Genomic DNA, 12,184 nt, shown 5'->3' with positions numbered 1-12,184 from the left:
TCAACAAGCCTTGGGGGGGGGGGGGGGGGGGGGGCGGTGCGGCCGCGGCACAGGAGGAACAGCCGGTGTACAGTAAAAGGACTTGCCATCAAAAGGCAACAAGTCTCATACCCTGCCCTGGACGGTGACCCTTCCTGCTGGAATTCTCCCCTCTGACCTCCAGATCATTAATCCCGAGGCTGCCAAGTGACAGTCATCCATCACGCCTCCTGACGAGCATCCCAGCCGCCCGAGAAAGGAGCCTGGCCCCGCCCTCCCTGCCGTCCCCCGGTGCTCATTAGTGGGCCTTCCTGCTCGGTGCCAGGTTTCCTAATCAAGTCCCTGGCTCCTCTCACTTCCCTTCGGGGCCAGTGGGCGGAAGCGGCTCTGACCCTCCCTCTTTCAGAGGCCAGGGAGGGGTTGGAGTGAATTGTTGAGTGGCTTTTCATTCCCCTGGAGACCTGTGTGCCCAGCAGCTCCTTTGACATGGTGGGTACACAGGAGAGAAAAAACCATTTCTCTGCCCTGTAGCAGGAGAAGAGATGAAGAGAAAACAGGCAGTATGCAAATAAAAACACGGTTATAAACTGCACTGAGAGCTGCAGAAGAGAAGCCAAGGAAGCTCTCCAGGTGGACAATGGGGCAGGACCTCACCTGTCTTGGGAGTCAGGGAAAGACTTCCCTGAGGAGGCAGCTGAACAGCTTCTGAAGGCTCCAGAGGACTGAGTTGCCAAGTCATTAGGAAAGAATCTGGAATCATACTGCTAGCAAAAAAAAAAAAAAAAATCTTTGAAGTCATTTAGTCTGGCCCTCTTATTTACAGGTGGGAAACAGACCCAGAGAGGCTGTGTGTTTTACCCAAGGCCACACAGCCTGTGAGTTGGACCTATCTTTCTGTTCTTCCTAAGGAGAACTGGCAGCTAGTCTGATAGCTTCCAGGCTTTGAGAGTTCGAGTCAAATTATACTTGTAAGCAGATTTATGAACATATTTCCAACTCTGCAAAAGGGTGGGCATCCACAGATGTCTTCTTTCTCTGCATGGTAATGACGCAACCCTCTGTTTCTCTCTTTGCACAATCACAGGGACCCCCATCAACCGAATCCCCATCATGGCCAAGCAGATCCTGGACCTGTATATGCTGTATAAGCTGGTGACGGAGAAGGGGGGCCTGGTGGAGATCATCAACAAGAAGATCTGGAGGGAGATCACCAAAGGCCTGAACCTGCCCACGTCCATCACCAGCGCCGCCTTCACCCTGAGGACCCAGTGAGTGGCCAGAGCCTTGGGGAAAGGAAGCTAAGGCTGGAGAAAGGGGATGCTTTAACCTAGAGGAGAGGAAGGAAGGGAAATTCCACTGTATAGTGAACAAGATGGGCGGAATTCCTGAAAGGGCCTGGAGCTTTCTGAGATGAAATCCCTCCCTAACCTAAAGTAATCCTGAGAGCGCCCCTTCCCAAGCATCTCCTGTGTGCTGCTGCCTCACCGGTTCTGTTTCATTCACACCTCACCAGCAACCCCGTCAGGAAGGTTTTTGCCCCTGTTTCCCAGACAAGCAAGAACTAAGTCTCAGAGGTTAGATCGTTTGGTCAGAGCCATACCAGCTAGTAAGTGGTCAGGCTGAAGAGTCACCGCCTGGGCTTCTGTCTCTGAAATCACACGGCCTTTTCCAGGACGTCATCTCCCACACAGCACCCCTACCGTAAGCCTGGCCCTTCCTACCTGACAGCTTGCCCAGCAACAGCGGACCCAGAGGAAGGCAGGCACTGGGATCCCACTGGGATCGGCCACCTGTTTTTCTACCCATTTGAGTTAATTATAAGGGTGATAGAAGCAGTGAGAACAGGAGGAGCACTGGCGAATCAGGGCCAGAGGGGAATCTGTTCTTTCGGAACTCTGGACATTGTTCTGTGAAAAATACGGAAAGATCAGCCATGTATAGGTTAGGTGACATGTTAAGGCCTTGTCGAAACTGTTCCAGGAGAAGTTGGGAACAGAGCAATATCCAGCATAGCAGTCCTTCTCCCAAGGTTCTTGGGTAGCGAATTGCTTCTTGGGGCATCTGACACAAAGAGGGACAGCACTTCTAGGTCCACACACAGTGGGAAGAATTGCTCCTGTCTGACCAGCCTGACTCAGAATGGTTAGGAGATCAAGGAGCCAGAAAGACATTGCAAAACATGGCATTTCTCATTTCTCCCAGGACACTAGAAAGGCGCCACAAAAACGTGAAACGTTAGCGAAAGTATCTATCTCCGTAATGAACCGTGCCTCCACTTTGAGCTGCGTTTAGAATTGGGTAGCAGTTAGAGGGCCTGGGGTGGGGCATCGCTGTCCGGGAGGTTCCTCTTCCATCTTCTTCGTCCTCATCCTCTTCCATCACAAAGGAGCAGGTTGTGCTCCTTTGTCCTAGAGGACAGAGCCTGCCCCACAGAGCCCGCTTCCAGAGGCCCATCGACTTAAACTGGGCAGCCCTTGTGCCATATTTTGGATGACTCTGGAAGCTTCCTTCCTTCCTTCCCTCCAGGTATATGAAGTATCTCTACGCCTACGAGTGCGAGAAGAAAGCCTTGAGCTCCCCGGCCGAGCTCCAGGCAGCCATTGACGGCAACCGGAGGGAGGGCCGCCGGCCCAGCTACAGCTCCTCCCTCTTTGGCTACTCGCCCGCTGCTGCCTCTGCCGCTGGGGCCCCTGCCCTCCTCTCCCCACCCAAGATCCGCTTCCCCATCCTCGGGCTGGGCTCCGGCAGTGGCACCAATGCCAGTGGCCCTCGGATATCCCCAGCAACCACTCTCAGGAAAGGTCTGCAGGGCCCTCGTGAGGAGGAAGGGCAGGGAGGAAGGGCGCCAAGTTCCCTGGGTCCAAGACCCAGGTGGGAGGGTGGGTTATGGGTTGGGTCCAGCTCTGGTGCCGTTGTCAGGTGATGGAGTCCCAGTGACAACCGTGCCCGTGCCAAATCGCCTGGCTGTGCCCGTGACCTTGGCCAGCCAGCAGGCCGGTACCCGGACGGCCACGCTGGAGCAGCTGCGGGAGCGGCTGGAGTCGGGGGAGCCGCCTGAGAAGAAGGCATCCAGGCTGTCAGAGGAGGAGCAGCGCCTGGTGCAGCAGGCCTTCCAGCGCAACTTCTTCAGCATGGCACGGCAGCTGCCCATGAAGATCAGGATCAACGGCAGGGGTGAGCGCCGGGCCCGGGCGCCAAACCCCGGCTCCATTCGAGGGCCCGTTTACGTCCCGGGGACTGGGGTGGAGCCCCTCCAGGTTCTGCCCCCCTGGCCCCCAGAAGGATCTAGAGGCCAAAGGGCCACCTGAGGCTTTGGTGGCCACGGAGGTCTCAGTTCACCAAAGCTGAAGTCATTTTGCAGGGGACCTGCAGTTGCCCTGTTCTCTAGCAAAGAGGAGAAGCAGTTGTTCAAGGAGGAGCAGGAGGCCTTGAGGGACAGCTGCCGTGTCTTCCCTGTCCCCTCCTGCCTTTTGATCTGTCTCAATTAAAGGGCTCACCCTTCACCCCAATGCCTCACCATCTGGGAGAAAGACAGCACCTCCTTTCCGGAGGCTCAGTGAGGGGCCAGAGCTGCCTCAGGCCAGGCTGCCAGTGACCCCCGGGAGAGAGGGGAGGAGGAAATACAAGTTTGGCAGCATAACTGGCATCTTTTCCCTTCCCCTCCACATTTTTCAGGTGCCCCACCTTCTCCCCGCCCCCTCCCCCACACCCCTCCCCCCCGCAGCCACGCACTCCACATCCCTTGTTCCCCTTTTCCCCATTCCCCCTCACACACATTTTCTTTGCCATTCTTGACTCTATCTCAGAGCAAACATGAGCGGGCTCGTGTTGGGAAGAAATCAGGTGTGAAGAGAGCTGTGCATGTTCCCAGGCAGCCCCTCCCCGTCCCACTCCCCCCTGGCGAGGAGCCGAAGGGAACTGGAGGTGACAGCCCGGACAGCAGGGCTCTGCCCTCTTGACCCACTCAGGCCAGGTGCCCCCGGCCCTGCACAAGCCACAGGCTAATAGATGAGGCAGCTCATCTGGAAGAATTCTTGGCTCTCAACATCATGAAAGGGCAGAGTCTCGGGTGAGCCAGGCAGAGGCCCTGTATGCCAGCGCCTGCAGCCTTCCACAAACCACGGAGGGCTCAGATTGAGAGGGAGTGCCAGGTGCTGGGCAGGTAGACCCTCTCCTTGAGGACCTCCCAGCCTGGTTAAGGGGAGGAGGAAGCAAGCCAAATCCTCAGAGGAAGGGGCTGGGTCTTAGTGACCTCTGACGCCCCACCCGGTGGGTAGTGGGTGCTCAGGGTTTGCTGAATCGTGTTGAAAGCATCAGTGCGCAGCTGCGAGCTGAGGTCAGCCTCCTTGCCTATGTGATGCCTCTTCTCTGAGAGCAGAGGGAGTTGGGAAGGTGAAGTGGTTCAGTGGAGAAAGCAAGCCGTAGGACGTTCACCAGCCTGGTTCTCCTGCCACACCTTACACTCGGCAGAAGGTTATCCAGGTGCTTTCTAACTCTGGGAGGGTGGGAGAGCCTTGAAGGGAACGACAGAAATGCCGGAGGGCTTGACTGGGCCTGCTGTCTCCCTTGTCCCCAGCAGAGGACAGAGCAGAGGCCTCGGCTGCAGCAGTGAACCTGACCACGAGCAGCATTGGGAGCATCAACATGTCTGTGGACATCGACGGCACCACTTATGCAGGTGAGGCTCTTGGGGCTCTGAAGGAGGCGGCAGGGTGGCAGCCACCCTCAGTACAGCTCCCTGCAAGACCCCCTTGTCCCCTTCTGTCTGAACATCTTCCCAGGGGTGGCTTCCTTTCAAGGTTCCAAAGGTAAAGTCGTTTTTCCGGATGAGGAGGGCTGAGGATGGCTAATAGGATGACAGATCCCCCTCCACCATTTTTTTTTTTTTTTTTTTGCGGTATGCAGGCCTCTCACCGTTGTGGCCTTTGCCGTTGCGGAGCACAGGCTCCGGATGCGCAGGCTCAGCGGCCATGGCTCACGGGCCCAGTCGCTCCGGGGCATGTGGGATCTTCCCGGACCGGGGCACAAACCCGTGTCCCCTGCATCGGCAGGCGGACTGTGAACCACTGCGCCACCAGGGAAGCCCCACCACCACCACCTTTGACAAAGTGATGGAGACCCCTTGTCTAACCCTTTTTCGACCAATGGTTGGCTCGTTATTTGAAGAAGTCATTTAACGTAAAGAATCATAATCAACTCTATCCACACCTTTAACATTGTATTATAAGTTAAGTCAGTGTCCACCATTACAGTCTTTCAATGCACGTGTCTCCTTTCTTTGACTGGTTCAGCTCTTCTCTTCCTGGACATGATCTGTCATGGTCCAAGAACTGACACAGGCAAAGGAATCTGAGCGCAGCAGAATCAGCCTATATTTTCATGATTTTCCCCCCAGTCTTTTACAGTTGTCTCTTCCCAGATCTAATTTGGTTGGTTGGTTGGTTTAGCACCTTTACGAAGACTTTACAAGGTGTTCAACTTAGTTTTCATAGAAACAGCAATCCGTTTCCCACTCCCATTTTGTTAGCGTAGAGATGAGTTTGGGGATAAAGCCAGCTGACTGGTGGTTGTTTTGTTTTTTTTTTTTGGCTGCATTGGGTCTTTGTTGCTGCGCACGGGCTTCCTCTAGTTGCGGCAAGCGGGGGCTACTCTTCGTTGCGGTGCGCGGGCTTCTCGTTGCAGTGGCTTCTCTTGTTGCGGAGCACGGGCTCTAGGCCCGCGGGCTTCAGTAGTTGCAGCGCGTGGGCTTCAGTAGTTGCAGCACACGGGCTTCAGTAGTTGTGGTGTGTGGGCTCAGTTAGTTGTTTGCTCCACGGCATGTGGGATCTTCCCAGAGTAGGGATTGAACCTGTGTCCCCTGCATTGGCAGGCGGATTCTTGACCACTGTACCACCAGGTAAGTCCCTCCAGCTGACTCTTGTTAAGCACAGCTTGATGAGTGGGGGCCCCAGAGCACGGGCACACTGGCCAGTGGCCTCCTGCTGGGAGCCTGGGCATCAGTCACCTGTGTTAGAGGGGGCATGGGGAGGTGCCCAGTGGAGGGGGGTTAGAGCTGCACCTTCTATCAAAACCAGGGGCATTTCCACAGGGCATGCTTTGAGTGCTCCTGCTCTGGGGACTGGGGCCAAGGCCGCTCTGGATCTCTGCCGGGCCGCTTGCTGGGGGCGTCACGCTTGGGGCCAGGGAAGGGGCAGAGTTCCTGGAAGCAGCCTGCAGAGAAGCAGGGATGCCAAGTTGCCTAGCCACTCACCACAGAGTCAGTGCTTCAGAGACCACGCCACGTTCAAAGGTCTCTGCCTAACACAGACCCCTCAAGGAGACTGGGCGAGCCGGCGGCTAGGGCCTGGATGCCCTTTGCCTTCTGGTGGTGCCGTGTGGTCGAGGAGGTTTGGGGGTTGGGAGTGGGTCTGTGTGGAAAGCAGGGAAGGGGGAGATCAGTGCCTGGCTCTCCAACTCCTCTCATCCTTTCTCAGGAGAGAGGAGGATATGCCTCCTCTCCCTCAGCATGGGGAGCAGTCAGAAGAGAGTTGAAGGCTCCCCAAACCTCACCTGCCTCAATCCTGTCCCACCTGTGTCCTTTCTCAGTGGCTGTGCAGTCACCCAGGCCCAGAGCTTGGAAGTCATTCCTGAGAGCCCCTCAGGCCCATCACCCCCCAGAGCTCAGCAGACGCCAGTGCTCTGCTGCGTCCCCGCTGCACGGCCCTGGTTCAGACCTCTCTTCTCCCCTGTTAGAGTAGCTCTGACTTGCAGGCTTCCATCCACCCACATCCTCCCAGCCCCACAGAGAGCTCTGAAATGCCCGTCTCGTGATGTCTGTCCCCTTCTTCCCCTTAAAACTTCAGGGGCTTCACAAGCCCCACAGGGTACGACCCCGGCAGCCTAGAGACACGCAGGCCTCCATTTCCTGGCGCTGCCACCTCTCCAGCCTCCTGTGCCGCACGCCTGCCTTCAGCTCCCCCCGGGCCTCCCGCGCTGCTGCACCAGCCTCCAGCACGTTCGCCGCCTCTCTCTGTTCTTTGTTCTCTCAGATTTCCTCTGCCTGCCACACCGTCTCCTCCTCGTCGTGTGGCCACTTTTCCTAAAAAGTCCAGGCGTGCTCTCCCACCAGAGCTTCTCCTGACCCACTTTCCCCTGCCCTCCAAAGCCGCCTTTTTTCCCCACAACACACTGGGTACACTTCACCTAGAGCCTTTGTGACATTTCAGCAGAATGACTCTGCCCGTCCCCCTCACCAGCCTGTAGGCACCTGCAGGCAGGGCAGTGTCGGCACCTGGCGCAGCGTCCAGCATGGACCCTCCTCTCCCAGAGTTAGGCGGCAGTAGATACAGTGGAGTGAACTGAACCCCTGAACCTGTCCCTCCTCTCCCAGTGTGCTCACACTTGCTTCTCCCCACCCCCACTCGCTCAGGTGTGCTGTTTGCCCAGAAGCCTGTGGTCCACCTCATCGCAGGATCCGCTCCCCAGAGCATCGGCAGCAGCGCCAGCAGCAGCAGCAGTTCTCACTGCTCGCCAAGTCCTACCTCGTCCCGGGGCACCCCCAGTGCAGAGCCCTCCACCAGCTGGTCCCTCTGAGGGGCAGGACCCAGCTCCCAACTGCCTCCACCCTCCCCTCGAGAGTGGAGGAAGCTGATGCACAGAATTTACCTCATCTCATGGAGCCCACATCAAACACCATTTGGCCAGATGTTGAGAGTTTGGACCTGTCCGTCTGTCCAGGCTCCATCAGGTCCTGCTGTACTCTAGAGGCAAGGAGAGGCTGGAGGGGCCTGACGGGGCAGCGTTGTCCAATCAGGGATTGTCCTGGAGAGCTGGGCGGGGTCTGTGGGCGTCCAGCTTCCTCCAGGGCTCCCAGGCCACCTCCCATCCCGGGCACAGTGTATTGACAATCTGTAAGCTGACACAGGGCTGGAGGCCCTCCACATCCCTTCCCCTTTAATTTATTTCCCTTCCCCTGCCTTCTGCCGTGACCCCAGGGTCACTGGTCTCTTCCCCTGCTCAGTCCCCCAGTCTTTGACTCCAGTGTGGGGCTGCTAGGAGCCAAGAGCATGTCTTTGTGGCCCTTCTCTGCTGAGCATGGCATGGGGTCCTCCCAACCCACCTTGCCTCCCATGTTTGGTTCTTGGGGTGTGGGTCTCTCAAATTCAAGTCTTGAAGCAGTCCTCAGGGCCCCATATCCCCCTTTTAATGGTCCCAAGACAGGGATCATGAGGGCAGTCCTCAGGACCCAGGGCCTGCTGGGCATCTGCTGAGGGAGAGGCAGAGCCTCAGGGGCTGCCCAGGCAGGCCCTGGCACCCACTCCACTGACCCTTTTCTGACCCTGCCAGACCTCACGTCCCCACTCATCCCTGTTGGCCAGCTCTCCCAGGAAACAGCCCACTTGTCCCTTGGGCCCCTCTTCTTCTCGTGGGGCCCAAACCTGCCAATGTCAGGTTCACTGAAATACCTCAGATTTGTAACTGTTGATGTTTGATTCTTCAGGAAGTATTTGCATCTCTGAAATCTTTTTTATATGTGTTTGCTGACTTTTGTGTTTTTTTTTACTTAAAAATTTTTATTGTTGTTATTGTAGCACCAAAGAAATGAAAACAGATCACCCCAAAAGCCGAGCAAATGATTTGGTACCCCAGCCCCTCCGGCCCTTCCCTAAGACCCCAGTGAGGGTGCGAGCGAGGCAGCAGGAAAGATGACTCAGGGATCACAGTGGCAGGAGGAGGTGGAACGGAGAGGCCCGCTCTCACGCAGGTTGGATCGTGAAACCACACCGGTTCTCAAGATGGCCCTTGACCCATTTCCCACCAGAGCAGGGCAGTCCCAAACCCCAGCGCCCAGTTCACCAGGGTCGGGGCAGGGCATCTTCCCTTCACTCAACATTCCCACCTCAGGGCAGGAGTGGGCTGTGGAGGCCATGGACCTTGGAGAAGTTGAGCTGCCCCAGAGGGTGAGGAGATGCTGAAAGAGCTCTGTCTCTCCTCTTGGACCCTGGGGTGGAGTGGGCTGTTCCTGTGTCATAAAGAAGAGGTGATTCTCACACAAGGCTCGCCTCTCAATCGAGTAAGCCCTGCAGTGTTCAGTGGAACCCCACCTGCTGTGACATCATCGCGCTGTGGTGGTGGGAGACCATGGTGGCACAAGCCCACGCACGACCAACGCTCAGTCCATCTAGGAAAGGAAAGGGAAATCGTATGCTTGAGCACAAAACACGTACCTCAGCCCAGTGAGCTGCAGCCGCCCTGACTGCGTCTTCTCTCCCTTCCCTAGCCCTCCACACTGTCTCACACTCACACATACTCACACACAGCCCCATCCATTGGGGGCTGACCCTCTCCTGGCCTCGCCAGGGCCTGTCAGAGAAGGGCGTCTGAGGTCTGTGTCAGGGAGGAGCCCGGCTGGCTGGCGCTGGGCCCACTTGAAGGCGTCGCAGACATTTGGCCAGTGTGTCTTTCTCAGGGCTTTGGTCACAAAGGATGGACTCTTCTCACCTGGAGGACACAGGGGTGGTGCACTGTGTCTTCCTGGTTGTTGGATCCTCTCCCTTTCCTCAGGCAGCTTGCCCAGCTTGCCCTCTCAGCAAGCCCTCGCTGCCCTCAAGGGCAACAGCAGGGTCTCAGCCTGAAAGCCCGAGGGTGGGAGCGCCGGCAGGTGCCCCCAGAATGGGGCCCTGGGCCAAGAGGAGCTCTCCTGACGGTGCAGGCCTGAGGTCACATGGCAGCCATTGGCCAGGGCCGCTCCGTCCCCTCCCCCTCCCCATCTTACTTGTATTTAACCAGGAAAAAATGTGATAGCACATGGGTAGCCTAGGCAGTGGATAAATACCTCAGAAGTCCCCTTGCAGCAAGTGTCTGTATATGTTGTGGTCATTTTCTATCTTACATGTTCTCGAATGTTTATATTTCAATAAACCTCTACCTCTTCACACAAGCAGGTCTCGCGGGCGCTTTCGGTGACTCTTTCATTAGACAGTACTAGGGAAGAGGCGAGGACCTTCAGAATGAAAGGGGCTAAGTGAACTACTCCTCTGATTCCTTGATTTTTTCCTAACCCTTCTCTTCGCTGCTCACCCATCGTTTTCCCAAAGCGCTTACTCTCAGCCTGTCTTCTGTATTAGCTGGGCACTGCTGACATTGCATGATCACCAAAACCGACTCCCCTGGTGTCACGTCAGGATCCCAGCAGGCACAGGGCCAGGGGTCTCCTCCATGAGCAAGCCCTCTTTGAGCTCCTGCTGAATAAGTACAGACCCCACGCTCACAGAGCTCACACTCTTGTCTGGGAGGCACACACGACTCTAGACAAAAACCAAGTCTTTAGAATACAGCATGACTGGGACCAGTGGGGTAGATAAATGCTGGAGCAGCTCACTAGGGAATCTCTGGAAGGCTTCCCAGCAGCGGACATTTCAGCTAGAAGAATGAGGTGGCCAACTGGAGACGTGAGGAAGAGCAGAGGAAGTGATACATGTGGAAGCTCGGTGGCATCAAAGGACCTGGCGTTGGGGAACTGTGGGCAGTGCCTAGGGTTGGGGGGTGCTGGAAAAAAGTGTGGCTGGGGCCAGGATGGAGCCCAGGCTAAGGAATTTGGGCACCATCCTCTGAGCATCGGGACCCTGCTGACATGTTTTAAGGAGGACGTAGGCTTAGAAAGAGGCTTTTCTAGAAGGGTGATCTGGAGCTGGGAGACATTCTAGGCATGGACACCCTGGGACACTGCCACTGAAACAGGCCTATACCCAGACTGCTCAGCCTTTTTCTCTGCCACGATGTGCATCGTATGGGCACAACCTGGTTTTGGCAAAACCAAAAGAAATGGGCAGAGGGGTAAAGCACTGGGTGGGTTTGTGATTGCCCATCTCCATCCATGACAACATACACATCGCCTGTCTGCAACCTCTGAGGCATGGGGAAGGGGGTGTCTCTCTGCCATTTTGACGTGCTAGAAAGTGAGGGTGACACTGGGACAGTCTTGAACCTCTCACTGACTTTTTAAAATCTTTTGAAAGAAATAACCAACCCTTTAGTACTTTAATTACTAAACCAATAGTTGGGATCACACGTCACAACCTTCTGTGACACACCAGGAGGCTGCCACATGGAGATTCAGTGGGCCTGGTATGGGAGGAGGCCCAGAGATGAGGAGAAGCAGGGTCCAGAGACATTTGAGTTAGAAGTATGGAGTGGATGTGAGGGGACGCTGAGGGAGAAGTGGCAGCTGAATAAGCCTCCTGATAGAGATGGAGAATCTGAGAAGACCAAGGCACTGAGCCACTGCAATTCCATCCCACTTTAAATTAACAGAAAAAAATACAGGAGAATATCTAAGACCTCGAGAAAAGGAAGAATTCCTCAGACTAGACCCTCCGAGAAAAGTTCATCAAAAGATACCATAAGATAAAAAGACAAACTGGGAGGAGGTGCTTGTAACACACAACTAGTCAGAATTTCTTTTCTTTTTTTTTAAAAATGCTTATTGGTTTTTTTTGGTTTTTTTTTGTTTTTTTTGCGTTACGCGGGCCTCTCACTGTTGTGGCCTCTCCCATTGCGGAGCACAGGCTCTGGACGCGCAGGCTCAGCAGCCATTAAATGCTTATTGTTAAGACAAAAGCAAAAAGAAGGATTGAGGAGAGGGGGCAAAGTCATGAACAGGTGTTTGGCAGAAGAGGAAATAAAATGGTCCTCATTAGTAATCAGGGAAATGCACAAAAATCCATTCCACACCATCAGATTGGCACAAACTGTAGTCTTAAAATACCAGGCGGGCTTCCCTGGTGGCGCAGTGGTTGAGAGTCTGCCTGCCAAGGCAGGGGACACGGGTTCGAGCCCTGGTCTGGGAGGATCCCACGTGCCGCGGAGCAGCTGGGCCCGTGAGCTACAAATACTGAGCTCTGCGCGTCTGGAGCCTGTGCTCCGCAGCAGGAGAGGCCGCGACAGTCAGAGGCCCGCGCACCGCGATGAAGAGTGGCCCCCGCTTGCCACAACTAGAGAAAGCCCTCGCACAGAAACGAAGACCCAACACAGACAAAAATAAATAAATGAATAAATAAATTAAAAAAAAAAAAAAATACCAGGCCTTGGTGAGGATGGGCAGCAATGGGAACTCTCACAGATTGCTGGGGGGCGGGGGTAAATTAGCCTAACTCTGGAAAACACTTTGGCTGTACCTAGTAAAGTGGAACGTGCCCATGCCCTGGGGCCCAGCAATTCTGCTCTC

The 12,184-nt window shown here is 55.5% G+C and overlaps 1 protein-coding gene across 2 annotated transcripts in view; it reads left to right on the top strand.

Moving 5' to 3' along the window:
* ARID3B (AT-rich interaction domain 3B) overlaps window positions 1-9,898 on the top strand; it is a 53,672-nt gene extending 43,774 nt beyond the window's left edge. The window contains exons 5-9 of one of the 2 annotated variants that reach the window (XM_032623371.1): window positions 1,064-1,247; window positions 2,506-2,780; window positions 2,899-3,153; window positions 4,559-4,657; window positions 7,388-9,898. In XM_032623371.1, the coding sequence (XP_032479262.1) occupies window positions 1,064-1,247; window positions 2,506-2,780; window positions 2,899-3,153; window positions 4,559-4,657; window positions 7,388-7,551 (977 nt within the window). In that variant the 3' untranslated portion in view covers window positions 7,552-9,898. Of the gene's footprint in view, window positions 1-1,063; window positions 1,248-2,505; window positions 2,781-2,898; window positions 3,154-4,555; window positions 4,658-7,387 lie in introns of both variants that reach the window. The other variant, XM_032623370.1, reaches the window with a different exon arrangement.
* The last annotated feature ends 2,286 nt before the right edge of the window (window positions 9,899-12,184 follow it).

This window comes from Phocoena sinus, chromosome 2, assembly GCF_008692025.1.
Source record: "Phocoena sinus isolate mPhoSin1 chromosome 2, mPhoSin1.pri, whole genome shotgun sequence".
NCBI lineage: Eukaryota > Metazoa > Chordata > Mammalia > Artiodactyla > Phocoenidae > Phocoena > Phocoena sinus.
The sequence above is the reverse complement of the archived record's forward strand: the minus strand, read 5'-3'. Positions and strand labels throughout refer to the sequence as shown.